Below are 19,975 nucleotides of genomic sequence, written 5' to 3'. Positions count from 1 at the left end.
CGTGGGTGACAATGCGCTAGGCAGTTCTCAGTTCTCCGTGGCTCTTCGGTATTTGGTATTTGGTATTTGCAATGGGCCTCTGCGGCCTCCGAATTGATGATATTTTCATTGTGTTTCCGTGAGTTGGAGCCAACGAACTTCGTCTAGATTTATCGATTCTAAACCGGCTTTGGTGGCTCTCGGCAACGGTCCTTTGGTCTGGAAAGCCGGGCAATGGCACTCAATAGGCGGCGTGAAGAGAATGATACTCGTATATCCACAGGCTCTTAAAACTTTTCGTGACATATCACTAGTCACGCCGTCACTCTCTACAGATGGATGCGGGCAATATGGAATCCTAGTCGAGCGAGGCTGGCCAGCCGCTCCTTTCTTCGTGAACATGGTGTACTTTAGATGCATCTTTCTTTGTGCGCTTGAGAATTCGACTTGATCCAATCGAATGCGTCGCTGAGGCCGAGATATTTGCTCTTCACAGATATAGTCAACGGTTTGCTCTTCTTCTTGAATGACGAATTTTGCAATTGTTGTGGCCATGCAGCTGGTCCAGCCACGTTCGTTTCGAAAGACGCTGTGCAAGGCCTGAAGAGCTTGACGACGGAGAGAATCTCGGCATTTGGTGGCGACGAAGAATAGAGGTGGTATCAAGCCAAACGTTGGGTTGAGGGCAGATGTGGTCTTAGCGGAGGTCGTGTCTCGTTGCTTGATAATGCGTCTGCTTTGTTCAAGGATGAAGTAGAATCCCTCGTAATGGCCGTCATAGATCCATTCGTCATCATGGCCCAGTGTGTGAAACATCAAATACGCCATTCTATGGTGTAGTCGAAGTTGATAATACCTTTCCAGGTCTTCCGAGCACTTATTCGCAGCACGGAGGTCTTCCAACTTCCGGCCATAACAGGAGATTGCGGATGATATCGACCTTGTCACGGCATTGGAAGTGGTATCGGCATGATATGTGGCTCGAAGGACGGATTTGAGAAGGGTGTTGATGGCATGGAGGGCTTCAGGCATGTTTGACATTGCACCAATGCCATCCAATCCGTATTGGAGTAGGTAGTCGGGCGGGATTCCCGAGCTTGGTGGGGGAAACTGGTCCGTGAAGGTGCATGCGTGAACTATCAACCCATCAACCATAGGCACGTAGATTCTGGATAGATCATTATTCTTGGAGCGGGAATTATTTGTATTGTCGCCGGTGCTTTCCTTCAGAATACGGTGAGCAGCCAGAATGTGAATGGGGGGGCCTGCAGTCTTTTCCATCCAGATCGACAGTGCCAAAAATAATATACAGCATGAGACGGCGACTTCAACACAAAGGGACTTGGGATCAGCAATTCTCATCTGATGGATGGCTTTGGTCGTATGAGCGATAGCTAACGGAGATATTTCTGGTCGCCGGTTTGTGGCGAGTTGGTCGACTGTAACGCGATGTAAGGGCTCCTGAAGGGCACCAAGGGCAACCAGAGCGTGTCTGACTGCGTCGTTCGTCTCGGCGAGTTGTGGTGCGAGGCGCGTCCAGAATTGTAACGAGTTCTGCTGAAAATTGCAGATAACTTTCGAGCCGCTGGTGACGAAATAATCGTAACTGACCTTATCCTCTTCCGTGTCGAATCTCGGCCGGGGTCGTATATCAAAGATCCGCGGGACGGGGAGCCGGTAGCCAGGGCATTTGACTCCGAGTTTGATACACCTCAGACAGGCTGGCTTTTTCTCGTCGCATTTCACATGCCTCTGTTTGCACTTGATGCAGCCGGAGAAGACCTTGGGATGCCAAACCTTCTTCCTAGCGGGATGAGATACCTCAGACATATCTTATGTACTCGGAGGGTTATCAATTATCGGGCCGGTTCAATAGGTAAGCATGACTTGAAGCCAGGCCAAAGCATTTCGGTGTCTGAGATGGTATCGCCAAAGACGGGACAGACAGGCGCCCACGAGTTAAATGAGAGATAAAATTGATTCTGAGCGGGCATTCTCGAGGAAAGATGTTCGGGAGGCCGATTGAGAAGGGCTCGGCGTGTCCGCTTCAAGATTTGGGGAGAGGAGTGATGAGTGGAAGTTGGGCACCAGCCTGAGCAATATTGTTCTTTTCGTAGGTCGAAGGAAGACGGGAGGATAGTAAGCTGGGCCGTTTGAAGGTGAAGAATGGAAGACGAAATCTGGGTGGTCCGAGGTGGCTATGTCGGATTCCGTACCTCATACAGACAAGCAGGGCTACATCACCAATCTTTCATTGGTGGTCCAAGCTGTAAAAGGGGCCAGCTGAGGCCAAGCTGAGGCCAAGCTGAGTGTCACCTGTGCACAAGCTTCGGTATAGATATCATCAGAAAAGCTAGATTCTATCCTTGCATTGTCGGGGGTCTACGGATCGATGTCTGAATTAATTTCTTTTTCATTCCTCACCACTAACCCACCAAGTTATCCATCCGTCCGGAATCTCAAGAAAGCCATTCTCTGACGCGTTCTTCTACACGTCTTCTCCAAAAGGCTTTGAGTTCCTCGTTACCGTCGGGAGAGTCTAGTCCGCTTGAAATACGAGACTTTGTCCTAAGTGTCTTTGGCGCGTGTCCATGTCTTGCACCTGAGATCTCATTTGCGTGAAGTGGCAACGGAATACAGTTGCTGCAGGCAAATAAGAGACCTTTGAATCATCTTCCTATTCCCTGTATAGTCAATACCTTAAAATGGATGACGCTGGCCTTCTTCTTCGTCTTGTTTGCAGCCAGAAATTACAATGCTGGTTTTCTAGAATACTGGCAGAAGGGGTTCTTCGGGCGTTTCCACGGATACAGAAGGACGAGTACTGGCAAAGGAGACTGATGGCGACCAGGAGCTGGATTCGTTGGTGTGACGTCTCTTCCTTCCTCTCACCATTTCTTCGTCTGACCGGTCATCCTCAGCATGGTCTAGTTTTTCAACGTCTTGCTGTCTTTGTCGTTTCTTGGGACTTACGCTTCTTGACTTGCCCTGAGATACGGTGGCTCTTGCATACGCCTGACATTTGTCATGATCGCATTCTTCTATCGTCCAGTTAGTCTGCACCCGCAGGCGAAGCTTTCTCGACGCATGTCTAATGAGGAAATTCCTCAAATGCTCGAAAAACTGTATACGCAAAACAGACCAGTAGAAAGTGGTTGAAGAGGCCTGAAACACGCAGCCTGTGGAGCTCGACGCCGTGGTAGAGACGCTCGACTTGGGAGCCCGGTTGCTCATTAAAGCAGTACACCACGAGGCGTTTTTCTACGGGCACGACAGCGAAGCGCTTGGCATCGAAGATGGTGTGGATGTCGCTCCTGAGGCGGATTGCATTGCTCGGATGTCCCATTTTATCAGTGGCAGTGGACGGCAATGTCGGTGCATCTCATTTCTCTCAAACCACTCTCTTTGTGCAGCAGGGACTAGATGGGCACTCTCGACCGAGTCTTCATATTGCGTAATCCTACAGGACGTGTCGTCTGAAGGTCGTGATGCTCGATTGAAAGATGCAATATCTTCCCAGTAGGATCGGAGGTTGTCGTGGGGAAATCGCCAGTGTTCGAAGGTAGGAATAATGGCATAGTCGACCACCTTGTCTGTTCATTGTAAGTTACTCTTGGGTTGCACAACCATAGAATCAGACCAACTTTCATCGGGACGTGCCACATGAAAATAATAAGACTCGCTCTTAAGAATGCTGTCTGGTCCCACGTCAACAGGATGCCACCCCACCCTTGTCCACGGAGAGATAGCCATCCCACGCGTTATCGGCCAGAAAAGCACAAGCTATTCGTACGGTCCCATAGTGAACACCGCCGCTGTCCAATGGCCAGAGCATGAGAAGGCTATTGCAATCATCTTCATAGACTGGGTGTCGAATTCGGATCGGTTTGCATGAGGTAGGAGGTGGTTTCTCAGGGTGCGACGGGGCTTGATAAGGTGACCAAACATTTCTCGTGCCGGCCGTTTCTTCACTATCCATAGTGTTGACAGTTTAATCAGTGCTGATCGTTATAATGCCCGAGATACAAATCAAAGTACAAGACACTTGGATGCAAGCAAGGTGCAATACGCGTGTTGCAGTCAGTTGCGGAAATCCTGTTGCTAGGCGACTTGAAGCTAAACCCAAGTTGAACAATTGCTGTTGTTGTATGTATATACAGTACACGATCAAAGTTGTGCCTCCCCAACCTCGTCAAATCGAATGGCTTTAATTGCATGTATGGAATGGGGCAGAATGGCTTCCTGGCACCAATTTTGCCCCTGCAATGCCTACCAGGTCGTGTTTGGTCACTTCGCCGACAGTGGATGGAGGCGATAGCGACGGAACCATGAAGCATATATTTAGAGGACTTTCAAAGCCCGTTATTCCAACTATAAAATCGGGTCATACCCCCTCAATCTTCCCGCCGCGGCACCCTTCCCCAAACCTCGTCGACATCCTTCTTGCCTTTGGTCTCGGGCACATACCATGAGACAAAAACAAAGAAAGCACCCGCAATGGCGGCAAAGACAAAATACACAACTCCTTTCCCCAGCCTTTCATTGACCATGGGAAAAAATTGAGCCACGATGAACGTCGAGATCCAATTCGCCGCCAAAGCCCAGGACTGTGTGGCGCCCACCGCTTCTGATCCGACCAGCTCAGAAGACAGGATGAAGGGCACAGGACCAAGTCCAAATGCAAAGCTTGCCACAAAGAGCAGCACTGATATCGCCGAGAGGATCGGAATCGAAGATTGAATTCCAATAGCCAGGAGCACAGACGAAATCCCCATTCCACCAATCGAAGCCAAAATACACGGTTTTCTCCCCAACACATCCACAAGCGGTGCAAACCCCGTCGTCGCCACCACATTCAGTATGCTGACGAAGATGTTCAACAGTGCCGAATTGCTCGCCAGTAAGTCAGCTAAGAGGGATACGCCGTACATGATGATGCTGTTGATGCCGCAAAGCTGTTGGGCGATCATGACGACCATGACAGCGAGAATGGCTCGGTTGTGGGTTGGAGATCGGAGAACCGCGAGTATACCGAGAGGTTCTTGCTTGACAGTGGAGAGGTCTGGACGAGGTGAGGTGTGAGTGTGTGTGTGAGAGATGTGGTCAGTGTTAATAAGGAGGGTTTGCTGTTCTTCTGCTTAGGTGTCAACATCAGCTTTCAGCAAAATAGGGGACAAATAAGAACAAACCATTTCCCTCCTCTACAGCCTGGGCCCTCCACCCAGATACCTCCTCATCTATATCCGCATCGTGCCCTCGAATCCTCTTAAGATTGGCCTTTGCCTGTCTCGGATCCCCGTGATCAGCCTGCCACTGGGGACTGTCCACCGCCAAAACAAGCCCTAGACATTGCAGGACACCTAGCATGCCCGCAACGGCAAGGATCACGCGCCACATTTGTCCATGGCTGAGGAAGTAGCCCAAAACCTGAGTGGTGAAGATGCCCATGTTCGTCATGATTTGGGTGAATGCGCCGAAGAAGCCCTTCTCCTTCGGAGGGGCAATTTCCGAGATGTAGATGGGGACAACGACCACGGAGACGCCGGCGCCCAGACCAGAGATGAATCGTCCTGTCGATAGCACGCCGATGTTAGGGGCAAGAGCTTCAGCGACGGGGCCTAGCACGAGGAGAAAAGTGTTGACTCGCATCACGACAAGGCGGCCGTATCGGGCTGAGAAGGGGCCAGCGGCAAGAGCACCGACAAGACCGCCCAGCGTAAAAATGGAGGATACGAGTCCGAGTTGAGTCGCGTTCATGGGGATACATTGTGGTAAGCCGGCGGAGGATGAGGGAGGCTTTTTGGATGTGATGGACTTCTTTGTGCATGTAATGACATCCTGGGGGGCATTGAGTTCGGCCTTTTTCTTGCGTCAGTATAGATCTTGGAGGGAGTTGGGGATCAGAAATTAAACAGGAATATTACCAGATGGTAGCCAAAGAGCAGAGGGCCGAGAGTCGCGACAAACAGAAGGTAGATGAAATACGGAGTGAGCTCCTGAGACCAAGATTTCAGCTTCGAGGTGAGGCCCATGATGGGTTTGGTTCCGGTTCCTGGCGTGATTATGCTTGGTCAGGGAAGTCCATGGATGGGTGGTAGAGGAATCAAATTGTTAGATATGATGGATGAAAGGTCGTTGTTTGTCAATGGGATGAATCAAGTTTGAGGTTCCGTTATAGTTCATCTTGAAGCTTGGCGACGCAGCAACGAATGGACTCGACGCGTGTACATCAGGCCTTATTCTCACAGCTTCTAGGTACCTACTTTCTGATGATGTACCTGCATCCACGGCATACAAGACCAGCCAATGGATTTTATCCCTCTACCAGCCGGCGTGATCTCATACAAGCCGTCCATGCCTAGACTACGACAACCGAAGGTTTCGGCCACGATCAACGGCAAGGCTGGAATATCGATGCTCTATGCAAAGGAGATCTATTCGCGACTCTGGAAGATTAGCAGAGACATGCATGGAAAACGATCGAACTCATTCCTCGCCACAACATTCCAACATGCAATTTCGGAGGCATCCGGGTTGTTGTGGGCTCTTTGTTTACACCTGGATCCATACTCGGTATTTTCTCCAAGAGGCCTTGGACAGGCCTGTATTCAGGTACGCAGGATCTCGTACCGCAAAACGCAGCGAGCCACAACAAGAGCTCCGGTCCATCATCGTACGACCACTCTCAAGGAGTTTGCGAATAAAGCAGAAGACCTAAGAATGAAATGAATTTCGGGCCGCCCACCCTTTCCGTTGCCCAAGAGCAGCAGCCTCTGTTCTTTCGGATCTAGATGGGGTTCTCGCCGTCAATCATGCCTCAAGCAGTGCACCAGGTTCTTGCCGCCATGCTAGTCGAAACCTTTCACGAATACACTTTGGGTTTCTGTTCTTGGTGCCTCTATGACACAGGAATATATCCTTGTTCACATCTGGGCTATTCGGAAGAGATTGGGCCCGCGCCAATGCTGCCTTAATCTCATCGAACTTATTGGCACCGGGCTCCATACCAGTGGTCTGTATTACAAGAGCATCCTTCCTGCCTTCGAGACTGGGGTCGTACACGATCTGTGCAAGGACATCGTCTGTGTGGCATCAAAATATTGATCAGCAGAAGTACGAGATTCAGCATGGACCCAACGATTGCTTATGTCGCGAGCCTCGTGCTTCTGCTGCCCACTAGCTATACTAAAGTCAGAAATGCAGACCATATTTGAGGATAGAGGATTCCCCCTTGGTGAATTCCAACGTGATCGAATTAGGGTTGTCAAATACACCCCCGGCGCGAGATATACTTCCGTGTTTCGTGTTTGGTCTAAGGATCGAGACAACCCGTTCTCAGATGCACTACCTATATGCCAGATCAGATCAATTCATCGATATATCTCTGCGTTATATCTCGACGAGGTGCCGAAATTTTAGGTCGACAACCTATAAGTGTCTATGCTAGGGTCACTAGGAAACTCGGCCATTATGCGCAAGGCCAAGGCATATTCCACCGCTAGCTGGGTCCTCGCCCTATCTGCGGATCTTTTGTCAGTTGCAGCGCCATGTACCGTCGACGAATTTCTTTCCCGTTTGGGGACAGCGCAGTCAGATACTGAGCTCTTGTCGTTACGGGCGGCCATGCCATGACGTATCTTATTACTACTGACCAATCTCGCTTGATAACGATATTGGTAGAGCGCTGGCTGAGTAGCGTGTTCAATCTTCGTTCAAGGTCGAGAACTGAACCTCTTACCATCAATGGATTTTGGAGAGGCTTGCGCTACCTCTCTACATCAAAGCCACTAGACGTCACGATTAGCGGGTGTATTTTGGTGGGAAGCGACGTAATGTGTGTTCTCAAGGCGCCGCCTGATCAGAAGATGCAGATGTTCTGGTCCTGTCAAAAAGGCTGAGGATGACGGTTGAGGATCAAAAGGTGAGATTTGCATCCAAATTTTCCATCTCAGGCCCTCAAAGCTATCTACAATATGCCTCTTTTTCAGACATCCCTCATCGTCGAACTGATACGAGCATCCGAATCAGAACATGACACCTGTGTTCTATCAGTCATCCCGTTTCGAGCCCAAGTGTATCCATTCCCCTATTTACCTTCACGCCACTCGATGCCCATGTTCTCTGCGCTGCTGAATAGATCGTAATCCGTCATGAATCGTGTCAAGTCGTGCAAGATGAGGATCAAGCCGCGCCGCCCCACTATGAAAGTTCAGTCAGGACCGTTCTGCATCACTGATACTCAGACTTACGAGTTGTGCAACCAAATCACTAGCCACATCCAGATATGGATAGGGGCTCGAGATTTCCTTCTCCACATTCTTGTATCGCTTGCTAACCGGCTTCCAATAGCCATCCAACTCCTCTACATCTAGTTGAACCGAACTCGGGTGACTGATTTCCCCGAATCCACTAGCTGGTCTGCTCGTTGATGGACTGGTCACCGTACTGCTGCTTGTGGGTGTCTTATTCTTCTCTCTTTCCTTTTTCAAGTCGTGCCAGATGACATTCTGATATCCATCGCATTTGAAGTCAACCACATACGTCTGACTCTCAAGACAATACAGCTGAATGTCGATGAACACCCAGACTCCAATGTTCTCGCTCGGGATCTTCTTGTTCAGTGCTGAGAGGCTCTCCGGTCTGCTACTTGGCTGTCCTGGTCCGGTGAACGCGTCCTGATTCTGAAGACCACTTTGCTCGCCTCCTGTACTCATTGGTTTCGCGCCGTGAGTCCCTGGAGGTGGAGATTTGATCTTGGATGGTCCTGCATTGGCTCCATTCATCCCTAGCGCCTTTGCCACATCTTCCGAAGCATACCCGCCAAGTTGCTCGATATGCTTTTTCAATTGATTTTGAGCCTCGGCTGGAAGGCTGACAGCCGAACTGTGGGCGGAGAGAGATGGTCCTTCCCCGGGCATCAACATACCCCTCTTCAGGATTCGAGCGTGAATGTTCCAAGGATCACGGGGCACATAGTAATCCTCACCGACAAATGAATACTTTTGTTGCAGGATGGTGTGGCGTTCACCCGGGGCCAATTCAGGCGGAGGTGGTGGAATATTGTCTTTCTCATCTTCTCCATCTGGCATACTTTCTGGTTTGAGCCATGGGTTGACTTCCCATTCAGCACCCTGAGCCTTGAGAGCTGAATACAGACACTTCATCGCTTCATAGGGTGCGTTTCGCGACCTGATACCGAACTGCCATTTTCGTGGCTTCGATTTGGGAGCTGCAGGTCGCTTTTCCTCCTGTGGAATAGCCGTCATGCTTTCAGGCCGACTCTTCTGATCTCTCAGAGAATTGAGAGCTGTCACCGACCTTGAATGCGGCTTCAATGCTCTTGAAGTGGCCTCTTGCTCTTCCTTGGACCTATAGATGGGATTTCCCTGTTCGTCCTTGATTTCTTCTGGAATGGGGCTTCCGGTGTCGTCTTTCTTATCGGGATCTTGCGAAGGGTGCAGAACTAAATCAGGATCCTCGCCATTCATCTTTGCCTTTTCTCTAATTTGGAGTAATTCCTCGTGGACGTGAGGAAGTGATGTGTTCAAAACGCGAACATTTGAAATTCTCGGCTTTTCCTCTTCTTTGAGCGCAGCGGGGGTATCAGATAGTGCACGGCTCGTGCGGTGCGTATCTGCCCGAGTGGGAGTCAGCGGCTTCACGTCATCCTGGATCCTGCGTCCACCAGTTGGCGAACCAGGAAAGTTGGGATAATTCGGCTCGACTGGAGGCGATGAAGCCATGAATGACTCCAATTCTGGATTTTCCGAACGGTATTGCGGAGTGTCGATCATCAGTTGATTTTCTCTCACAATGAGATATGCGTCTTTGATGGCACTTGGCTCGTCTTTGCTCAGGGCATCTTTGACATCTTCTTTTGCGTAACCCATAGTACGACCGAGCTTTCCAACCACTTGTTCATGGATTCTTTCAACGACCTCGGGTGGTTTTCCCGGTGCGAGTTGTCTAGGGTCAATTGCTTTGCTCGGGTCAACACCTGTATCAAGGAATTCTTCGACCGGATCGACCAGATACGCCGGTAGATCCTTGACAAACCATTCATCTTGTCGAATTTCAGGAATGGTAATGCGATGCACAGGATGCACTTGTAAGCATCGCTTGATCAGGTTCACTGCGCCTGGCGGAGTTTGTGAAGGGATGTGAAAAGTGCCCGCCTGGATTTTCTTGAATAGGGCCGGTATGAACTCGTCATCAAATGGGAGTCTACCGACGAGGAATACGTAGAGAATGACTCCACAACTCCAAACATCGACTTCCGGACCGGCATACAGCTTTCCGCCAATAACTTCAGGCGCGGCATAGTTCGGACTTCCACAGCTGGTCTTCAGGAAATTGCCATCCGTCATGATGTTGCTCAGACCAAAGTCAGCAATCTTGACGTTCATATTCTTGTCGAGGAGAAGATTCTCCGGCTTCAGGTCTCGATGCACGATCTTATGTCGATGACAATATTCGACCGCACATATAATCTGCTGGAACAGCTTGCGGGCCTTGGCTTCTCCCAGTCGACCATGCTTAACAATGTAGTCAAATAACTCCATGGGGACATACTCTAGTACCATGTATATGTCAGTCTTGGTTGTGATGACAGTGTACAATTTGATGATGTGGGGGTGCCGAAGGAGCTGGAGGTATTGTATCTCGCGTTCTATCCGACCAGCCATATCGCGGCTGATCAACTTCCGTCGGCTAATCGTCTTCATAGCAACCTCTTGACCAGTCACCTTGTGTCTTGCTAGCTTGACTTTACCAAATGAGCCTTCGCCGATGTTGCGGACAAAGCTGTATTGATGTAGTCGATTCATGGCTCGAATGGTTCCCGGTGATTCAGCCATCGGCGTCGGACTCAGGCTAGGGCGGGTCGGTGGAGAGACAACTGGGGGTAGAGATGGTCTCGACCGGTTGGTATCATTCTGAGGGAGGGAGATGGAGAGCTCATCGTCGTTGATTGCGGAGGCCATGTTGGAATTTCAGGCACGGAGGTGCAGGTCTCTTTTTTGTCTGCGCTTTTTTCTGGTTGGGGGAGGGGAGGGTTGAAGGATCTGGGTGTTGAGAATGCGACGCTGAGACGATAATTTGCTGCACCAGTAGTCGCCGAAATGATGTTGAAGCATCTCAGCTGTGTAGCACCCTTTGAAAGAAGGACAATGGGGCGAATACGCCTCCGGATCCGGATGAGATACTTGGTGCCCAGCACCGGTTTTGATATTGGGCGGTGAGGATCAAATATATAGACTGGTGATAGATCACAAACGCTGTAAATGGGAGGACGTGAGCAAAAAAGGCTGATACTAACTCGTTACCAAAGATATCACAGCGCAAACCGAGCACAGAGGGGCTCCGGCGTGACAAAGTCCACTTTGCCATGACGGCTAGTCGCTTTTTTAGGCCCTTGATTCTAGCCAAGATGCCAAGGAGTGCACCTATATTTAAAACGGCCATGATTGTTTCATAGATTAGGTTAGTCTTTTAACACACACCGAGGTACGGAGGACGTCAGGAAATTCATCTCCTTGAGGGCCCATGTGTTTCGTGAATTCGGCAAACATCGATGATTAGACCCGTTAGACTAGCACAAAATCCGATGCGTACCCTTGGCGGAGGAATAATTCGACAACACATTTGGCATGGCAGCCCTTGGTATTACTCGACATATCCCCTGCCGGGTTGCCTCTCGTCATATCTGGAACGGGGGACATGTCATGAAATGCGAAGCATCTACCACATTCTCCTTCCAAGGTCCTTGACACACCCTCTGAAGCTAACTCAATTCATCTCCTCTCTTATCCAGATGCCCTCATATCATGAAAGAAGCGTCGGTAGCTGCCGGACTTCCATCAGAGGTACTGTCGATTGGTGTCTAGAGATCTCCTCCCGAATGGAAGGACCAATACTCTGCTGCATATTCTTCCTCATATGCGAACACCTCATCACCACAGACAGGTTGGGGCTCCACCTGCAACCTCAGCCTGGTAAAGATCCCAAGATTTACCACGACTCATTAAACGTGCCCATCGACCATTGTTTGCGGGATCGTTCGGTAACCGCTATCATTTCGTATGGACGCGCTTCGAACGTAGGAAAGTCGAACAGAGTTACACTTGCTGTGTTATTATTCGTCCTGATTGTTCCCATGCGGTCCGGTGTTAAATTCTCGGGCTCCAAGTAGTTAAAAATCGTACAAATGTGGAATAAGAGAATGGAATATGTCTCCATCGGGAAGACGAGGCATAAGAGGTGTAGCGTTGTAGAGCTGAGTCGATTGAGATTGAAAGACAGCCGTCTCACTGGGAGCGGCCGCCAGTGCAGGCGGAGATGTAGATACCAAGAGCTATTACGAGACATTGGAGAGGTCTGCCTGATGGGGGAGCTGTGAGCATATCCATACCTATAAAACGTCAGCCACGGAAATTTGAGAACCAGATGAGGCTACCCACAAGCTCCATCGCTTCTGCAGGTCGTGCTTCCTTGGAGAGGAACCGACCAACCGGCGGCGGAGGCGTTGAAAGGGAAAGTCTCATTGAGGTCGCTGTGTGGGTTGAATCGTCGGGCGGATTCAGCTCCTCTGAAGCAATCTAGGAGGGTGACGGTTGTCACCCACAACTTTGAGGTGATCGCGACCATCGCGGCCGCAGCTCTTGAAAGACAGTGACAAGAGAGGCGGCTTGAGAGCACATCAAAAATGAGTAACTATTGATCAAAGGCGGAAGGAGTGCATTGGAATGATGCGAGAGCAAGAAGGACGACCTCGTCGAAGTCACGAGGCACCCCAAGATGAATTCAGCTGTCAAGGGTCTGGTAGTCCTGCAGGAAGAGGGACTGACTTCTGGTTTGTTCAGGTACAGAAATCAAATCTGCATAGGTTGCGCTGTGCACAGGTACCCGGCCCGGGTGCGGAACTGAGAAATAGCGAAGTGAGGCTGCGATGTTAGACCTCTCACTAGGTATCTCAGAATAGTACATCATTTCAATGACTCAAGTAGGTATTGAGTGGACTTGGATTTTTGCATACCTGCTTACCCCCTGGCGCTACAACACTCAAAGTACATGGTTTTCCGACTCGTTCGCAGGCAAGATGCTTTCAATCCCCAGCGCCTTGCTCAAATCGCAGACATGTTAGTAGTAGTACAAAATTAGTATCAGTTCGACCAGGCTTGTGATGGAGGCCGCTCAATCAGTATCATGATCACCGGGATCGCGGCGATGCAGCCAGACCTGCTTCCAATGCCCTTCGCCGCCCATTGCCTCCATCCGGTCACGCCTCATGCCCTCGAGGACTCCAACGATGCCGCCGCTTCGTAGTCTTTCCAACACCACATTCATTCCCTCTTTTCCATTAAGTAATGCCGATTTTGTCCTTTTAACTCCGATTAGCTCTACTGTCCGCTGAATCCCAGCTGTCGACCAGGCAGAGAACAAGGATTGCCTTGGTGTTTCTTCCTCTCCACATGTCGAGTATTCTTGCTTCTTACGGCCCAGGAGCTTGCTTTGACCCAAATGTGACACAAATGTAACGACGGTTTTGCATGATGTCGTCTCTTTTGATCGCTGAGACTCATCCTCGGGGCGAATCGGGCTCGGTATTTCAGACAGTCGTTGACGCTTGTAGGTTTGACGTTCGACCACGCTCAATATACCGGTCCACTCCATGTTTTTCGATTCCGTCTCCATCCATCCCTCTTTCATGTCAATTGTACTCTTTTCCAGAACGTAACTTTGGCTAGCTCCCCCGGGTCCAGCAAGACCACGAGGGAGAAATTTGAGGATTCCAACGGGAACCTTTGATTTCTTCAAATGAAGTCGGACGGTATGAAGTCGCTGTGTCTCGGGGTCGACATAACGATCAATTACGTCGGAGCTCAGAACGTGCTTCGAAAACGGGTTCGGGTAGCGGAGGAAATACGCTAAGGTGACCGCAGGAAAAGTGTAATCATAGTTGAAAGAGCTCTCGTAAAATTTCATCCTGTCATTGAGACATAGATGAATGGTTGAGGAGAATGCAGGATGATTACAGAGGAAGGGAGATGAACGAAGTGATATGATGAAGAGGAGTCTTCACTCGCGTGAGCCCTGCCCTCGAGGCCAATTGCCACAAAGAGGAGAAAACGCCTTGGCCGACTAATGCAAATACGGTAGTCAACAAGCATGTCTTAGTCATGTTCACCTCCAGATTTGTCCGGCAGCAAATGTCGAGGATATGGTACTGACCTGTATCATTTCTTGCCATTGTCACCTCCCTTACCCGTCTCTATGATGGCTACTATCCATGACTCAGTTCAGCCTTGCACATCAATCCAAGTGTGCTCGTCGCATGATGGCGAGCTCTTCGGAATGAATACGCATCTACGAGCCGCGAACCTGCGAGCCTACGAGCCCGGGCAGCAAGAAGATCGTCATGTTGATTCGGGTACGAACATACGTCCAGGGAGACATTTTCCCTTGACTGTTGGCAGCGCTTCAGCTTCCCACGATCGGGATGAAGGAGATCCATGATGAAAATAAAGATTCGTGATAGTTGGTCGCCCTCGATATTTTCACTGGAAACAAGGTGGAAGATCTCTCCCTAACCACCCATGACATGGACGTCCCGAATGTCACCTGTCGTGAATATCAGTTGGTAAGAGCAAAACGAGAGACAGGGCCAAGTGGTGGTTGATTAATATGGCAACAGCTCGATATCACTGACGATGACTTCTCATCCCTCATATCTAGTGACGGCACCACCAAAGACGATGTCAAGATATCCGAGGGTGAAGTCGGTGAAAAGATCGAGAAGCTGTTCCGCACTGAAGAAAATGACACCAGTGAGAATGCTCCTTTGGTGTAGCGTCATGTATCACGCATGCTGACTTCTCATTAGACATCATTGTCTTGACTGCCATGGGTCAGGAGTGTGCCATGGATGCAAAGGAAGCCCCCAAACGAACATCTTCACGACGATAGCATGTCTGCAACTCGCTCTTCTGTCCCCTTGGAGATGGGTGACGATTCACGAGCCTCGAGGCAGGCCGAATTTGATGTTCTGGGCAGATTTGGCTACGGATCGCAGGCGTCAAGGATACGGCACGATCTAGGGAGCATAAAAGCCCTTTGGGAAGCGATATTGATATGTGAACGCAGAGGCTGATACGACAAGTCCACGCTGACCAAAAGCGCGTTCGATTTGAGATTTGAGTGCAGCATTCACCACTCCGTACCCGTGATTTCACAACGAATGACATTTGCCATCAAATGCTCGGGAGTAGCTATCTTGTACGGTGCGGTGTAAAACCAAATTACACAAAATGTACCCCGTTGACTCCGGAGTGGGGAGACCTGAAACTCCACTCATTCATGTCCCTCCATCTAGGGAATTCACCCATCGGGGTCGACTTTCGATATCTGCCAACTTTGAAGTTCGCTAGAGCTCTCCGTTCGCGGTATTAGGGCCATGGCACGCCTTCAGTCTCCCATAGTTCGCACGCAGTTCCGTTCCGCCTGGCTTCTACCAACTTCACCACTCCGAGCATTCCGCTGCCTCTGGAAGTATTCATGCGGTTCATTTGTGCGGTCTATTTCTATGCGCCCAGATGGTATTCTCGTCCTCTTGCTGCACCCGCAGGCTCGGAAGCTGCACGATGTGTCCGGCTCTTCCCCCGTGGGCAAGCCCCCGCTGCCTCATCCTCTTGCCAAAAGGTTCTCAGGGTCCCATGCTCTCCTCATTGGACCTGCGCCAGGCCTCTTTGGAGACAGGTTCTTTCCATAACTGAGAAAGTAGCCACTCGCCGCCACTGTCTAAGTGACTACCAGCCTCGTGTCCCCTAGATAGTTTATTCCCATCTCCAACGGGTCGGTCAATATCATCCAGACTAGAATATCGAGCCATTCCGCCAACATTCCGATCCTGGTATTGATCTATATCCTGTTTCCGTTTGGAACCATGCCATACGCTTGTCGGGAGATATTCTTTCTTGACACCGAAGTATTTTCCAACCCCGCATCTATCTATTTTGCTCTCATCACAACAGTCATGCACAAGACAACATTGCTTGACAAGATGGAAAGTGGAGACCAAAAAGATGCAAGGGATATTAGCGAGACCATTGAAGACGTTCTGCCATCGATCGATCCCGCTGCTGCTGAGAAGAAACTGCTGCGCAAGATTGACTTGCGGTTGATACCGATCTTGTTTGTGCTTTATCTCTGTGCTTTCATTGACCGGTACGCTTGTCATTTTGTTAAGTGACAGGAGGTGATGCTAAGAAATACACAGAGTCAACATCGGCAATGCTCGCATCCAGGGCCTGGAGGAGGACTTGAACATGAAAGACGATGACTTCAACAGTAAGAAAACCTCCATATCCCCAAGCCATCATCTCTGTGTCATACCAATTCCAGTGGCGGTTGCAAAGCCTACATTCTCTCAACCCACCCCCCGGCCCCCCGGGGCCTCCTGCTTCTCCTTTTTTTTTTTTTTTTTAGGACAAGTCGCTGATCGAAATTTGGCCAGTCGCATTATTCATCTTCTTCATACCTTACATCCTCTGCGAGGTGCCATCAAATCTTCTCGTGAAAAATCTTCGACCTTCATGGTACCTCGCAGGCATTATCTCGTCGTGGGGCATCGTCACGATTGGAGAGGGAGTGACCCAGTCCTATGGTGGCTTTGTGGCCTGTCGTTTTCTCCTTGGAATTTTCGAAGCAGGTTTCTTTCCGGGTGCTGTGTACCTAATCTCCATGTGAGTAATCTTTTTAAATGTCTTTGGGAATGAAACTGACCTTGGCGTAGGTATTACAAAAGGCACGAGCTCCAGCTCAGGGTCAATCTTTTCTTCTGTGCCTCGATTCTGTCTGGCGCATTTTCAGGACTGCTTGCATACGGTATCGCGCACCTCGATGGCCGGGCAGGCTATAGCGGATGGAGATGGATCTTCATCATTGAAGGTAGGCTGCAAGCTCTTCCATCCAAAAATTTTCTCAACTGACGAGCTGATCTTAATACCTTTCAAGGTGCTGCGACAGTTGTAATTGCGATAGTCTCCGCCTTCATCACTCCTGATTGGCCTCACACGGCCAAATTTCTGACCGAACAAGAACGGACCCTCCTGGAACATCGTCTTCGCCTGGATGTGGAAGGTGTCGCCATGAATTCGTGGGACAAGAAAGCCGCCAAGAGATCCTTCGGCGACCCAAAGATCTATTTCGGGTGTGTTCCAACCCTTGGTGCAGCAGTGCTCACGCTGATTACCTCCCAAGTATCTTCATGTTCCTAGGTATCACTACCACGACCTACAGCGTAGTGTTCTTCACGCCCACCATTCTCAAGCAGTTAGGATGGACTTCAATTCGAGCTCAGGTCATGTCAATCCCCGTTTTCGTTGTAGCCGCATTGCTCACGCTGACCTCGGCGCTGATCTCTGATTTCCTGAAGCAACGATACATTGTGCTTCTAGCGGGGTGTCTTCTGGCAATTATTGGCTACGCAATTCTGTTTTGCATGCATCAAGTCCCCGTGGGTGCTCGATACTTTGCGGTATATCTCATTACTAGCGGCGGTTTCGTCGCGCAGACTATCACCATCGTCTGGTTGAGCAACAATATGGGCGGCCACTACAAACGCGCAGTCGGTGTCGCGATGCAGGTCAGTTATCGAGACCAATGCGTCATTGGTTTTCAAGTAATTGATATCCCGTTTTAGGTCGGATTCGGCAGTATAGCAGGTATTATTGCCAGCTTTATTTACCTTCCTTCGGAAATACCCACTTATCACACTGGCTTTGGGACTGGGCTTGGTTTATTGATCTTCGGAATGCTGACATCTACGGGATTCCTCCTTTATCTCCGATGGGAGAACCATATACGTGATGCTGGCCGGAGAGACGACAGGTACAATCTTCCCGCAGATGAAGTGAACAACTTGGGCGATGACGATCCAAAGTTCCGATTCACCCTGTAGGCGGCAGATATATTGGATGGACTGGGTTTCTTGCGTAAGATGTGGACGTCGTGAGGACTTCCTTACAGGAACGTTGGATTGATACGTTTCTCTGCGAACTCGGACACACCTAACATTCTCCCGCGAGAGAGTAAAGTTGAGAGGGCCAAAATAGCTTTCCACTGCCTTATGCGCTGGGAAGCTTTTTGGCAAAGTTCTGAGGTATGGGCGACGAAATACATTCTATAACTTTAGTCCTCTTAGAGCTCATTCATTGCAAAAGTCTACTGTGAGAACCAGAGTGTGGTGCAACGAGAATGATGAATGATATTTCAAGCATAAAAGTTGCTCGGATACTAAATGCCTAACTTCAGTGCCCATTCACTCTTGCCGCCTTAACCTCATTCAATTCTTCTCTACCAGCAAGGAAAGGCGAGTTCACTCTCGCCGTTGCTGGCTTCTTGAAATGGCTCTGCAAACCCATCCACGTCTGTGCATTATAGTTCAACTGCCTCTTGTCCGACTTGGACCACGCCCACTCACTCAAGCCCAGCAAGACATTCGACTCGAGGACAAATGCCATGCTGCCCTCACCGACCTTTTCCGGAACCAGCTGGGTCTGTGACGCCCGCGCATGCGTAGCGGCATCTGGTCCATGTCCCACCATCACATTATGTAGACTCGCGCCGCCTGGTCGGAAACCGCCATCCGTTCTGGCGTCGTATTCACCCTGAATGAGGCCCATGAATTCCGCCATGGTGTTTCGATGGTACCATGGCGGGCGGAATGTATTCTCCATGACCAGCCAACGTGGTGGGAATATGGCGAGCTCTGCCACGCCTTCGGACGATGCCAACAATGTGAAGATCGACGGGTCAGGGTGGTCGTATGAGATACTTCCGACCGTCATAAAGCGGCCCAGGTCATATTTGTATGGATAATATGACCCGTGCCAGGCGACGATGTCAAAAGGTGAGTGGTCTTGTCTAGCTACGTAAAGTTGTCCGTTGAACTTACTGATGATTTTGTATTCGTGGCTAGTGTCATCATCGTATGCAGCGACAGGGATCTGGAAATCTCTTGCATTCGCGAGGCTGAATGATCCCAGGGGGCCAAGGTTCGGCAAAGTGAAGACCCCCTGATGAAGCTCTAGGGCGTAGCCCCGAACAGGGCCCTCAGGGAGTGACACGTTATACCGAATCCCGCGGGGGATGACGCAAATCTCCAACGGTCGCACGAGAACATGACCTAGCTCAGTCTTAATATCGAGTACCCCTGTCTGAAGGATGATCAAGAGCTCCCCGTCGGTCGAAAAGAAGGCTGAATGCGGATCCATCGACTGTCCTGCCGTGAAAATAAAGTACCCCACACCAGATTTCGTCGCCGCATCCCCCGCACCACAGAGCAGGCGCATTGAATGGATCCAGTCCGCTTTCTCGTCGATGTCGAATGGGTCCCATCGCACCTGGGTCGGGACGCGGATGAGGTTGTCGTATGAATTGAAATTCTTCGTTGGCCCTGCGCTCTCGTCTGAGGTTTCCGGCTCAAATGGTTGATGCACGGCCGCGGGGATGATTCGATACAGCCATGTCTGTTGGTTCTCGCTCCTGGGTGCTTGGAAGGCACTGCCCGAGATCTTCTCTGTGTATAAGCCCAGTGGCGGCTGTTGGGGAGTGTTTTGTGCTATTGGTAGAGCACCTTCTACGGCTTCAGATCTATTGGTGTTGTCAGATCAATACTTGCGATTATGAAGATTTTGGCGAGGTCTTACTCTTGATACGATCCAAGGCCAGTGTTGTATCTGTACTTCTCAGGAGTCTTGAACTTTGAGAAAGGCATCTTGTTTATGGACGACACTGAGATATGGTCAATAAAGCACAACAATATCCTTCTGTATGTGTCGCTGTGTACTTAAAGTCTCCCATCCACCATAGTCCTTTGCCAAACGACAACGCTCCCTAACCTGCTGAACATCTTCGGTGACAGGGGTCGGAATTTTCCGAGAGTAAGACTCGCTCGGCAAGCTGTGTCTGTGTATGATGTACTCCGCACCCGGTTAGC

At 50.1% G+C, this 19,975-nt stretch overlaps 8 protein-coding genes across 8 annotated transcripts; 2 read left to right on the top strand and 6 right to left on the bottom strand.

Annotated features, from left to right (window-relative positions):
* Nucleotides 1-105: 105 nt before the first annotated feature.
* Nucleotides 106-1,809, bottom strand: Z518_09733 (uncharacterized protein; the record flags this gene model as incomplete). The annotated part of the gene is made up of 1 exon (XM_013412350.1): nt 106-1,809. The coding sequence occupies one exon, from the start codon at nt 1,807-1,809 to the stop codon at nt 106-108; it is 1,704 nt and encodes a 567-aa protein (XP_013267804.1).
* Nucleotides 1,810-3,688: 1,879 nt separating this feature from the next.
* Z518_09732 (uncharacterized protein) lies at nt 3,689-3,958 on the bottom strand (the record flags this gene model as incomplete). The annotated part of the gene is made up of 1 exon (XM_013412349.1): nt 3,689-3,958. The coding sequence occupies one exon, from the start codon at nt 3,956-3,958 to the stop codon at nt 3,689-3,691; it is 270 nt and encodes an 89-aa protein (XP_013267803.1).
* Nucleotides 3,959-4,373: 415 nt separating this feature from the next.
* Z518_09731 (uncharacterized protein) lies at nt 4,374-6,011 on the bottom strand (the record flags this gene model as incomplete). Its single annotated transcript, XM_013412348.1, has 3 exons — nt 4,374-5,113; nt 5,169-5,838; nt 5,904-6,011. The coding sequence occupies 3 exons, from the start codon at nt 6,009-6,011 to the stop codon at nt 4,374-4,376; spliced, it is 1,518 nt and encodes a 505-aa protein (XP_013267802.1).
* A 2,181-nt stretch (nt 6,012-8,192) lies between these two features.
* On the bottom strand, nt 8,193-10,961 carry Z518_09730 (uncharacterized protein; the record flags this gene model as incomplete). Its single annotated transcript, XM_013412347.1, has 1 exon — nt 8,193-10,961. One exon carries the CDS (start codon nt 10,959-10,961, stop codon nt 8,193-8,195), a length of 2,769 nt encoding a protein of 922 aa, XP_013267801.1.
* A 2,209-nt stretch (nt 10,962-13,170) lies between these two features.
* On the bottom strand, nt 13,171-13,962 carry Z518_09729 (uncharacterized protein; the record flags this gene model as incomplete). Its single annotated transcript, XM_013412346.1, has 1 exon — nt 13,171-13,962. The coding sequence occupies one exon, from the start codon at nt 13,960-13,962 to the stop codon at nt 13,171-13,173; it is 792 nt and encodes a 263-aa protein (XP_013267800.1).
* A 616-nt stretch (nt 13,963-14,578) lies between these two features.
* Nucleotides 14,579-14,943, top strand: Z518_09728 (uncharacterized protein; the record flags this gene model as incomplete). Its single annotated transcript, XM_013412345.1, has 3 exons — nt 14,579-14,617; nt 14,672-14,804; nt 14,861-14,943. 3 exons carry the CDS (start codon nt 14,579-14,581, stop codon nt 14,941-14,943), a joined length of 255 nt encoding a protein of 84 aa, XP_013267799.1.
* Nucleotides 14,944-16,009: 1,066 nt separating this feature from the next.
* Nucleotides 16,010-17,935, top strand: Z518_09727 (uncharacterized protein; the record flags this gene model as incomplete). Its single annotated transcript, XM_013412344.1, has 7 exons — nt 16,010-16,200; nt 16,253-16,323; nt 16,490-16,718; nt 16,769-16,923; nt 16,990-17,185; nt 17,236-17,620; nt 17,678-17,935. 7 exons carry the CDS (start codon nt 16,010-16,012, stop codon nt 17,933-17,935), a joined length of 1,485 nt encoding a protein of 494 aa, XP_013267798.1.
* Nucleotides 17,936-18,284: 349 nt separating this feature from the next.
* On the bottom strand, nt 18,285-19,753 carry Z518_09726 (homogentisate 1,2-dioxygenase; the record flags this gene model as incomplete). The annotated part of the gene is made up of 2 exons (XM_013412343.1): nt 18,285-19,629; nt 19,686-19,753. The coding sequence occupies 2 exons, from the start codon at nt 19,751-19,753 to the stop codon at nt 18,285-18,287; spliced, it is 1,413 nt and encodes a 470-aa protein (XP_013267797.1).
* Between the last annotated feature and the right edge of the window lie 222 nt (nt 19,754-19,975).

This window comes from Rhinocladiella mackenziei (assembly GCF_000835555.1).
Source record: "Rhinocladiella mackenziei CBS 650.93 unplaced genomic scaffold supercont1.8, whole genome shotgun sequence".
Classification (NCBI taxonomy): Eukaryota; Fungi; Ascomycota; class Eurotiomycetes; order Chaetothyriales; family Herpotrichiellaceae; genus Rhinocladiella; species Rhinocladiella mackenziei.
The sequence above is the reverse complement of the archived record's forward strand: the minus strand, read 5'-3'. Positions and strand labels throughout refer to the sequence as shown.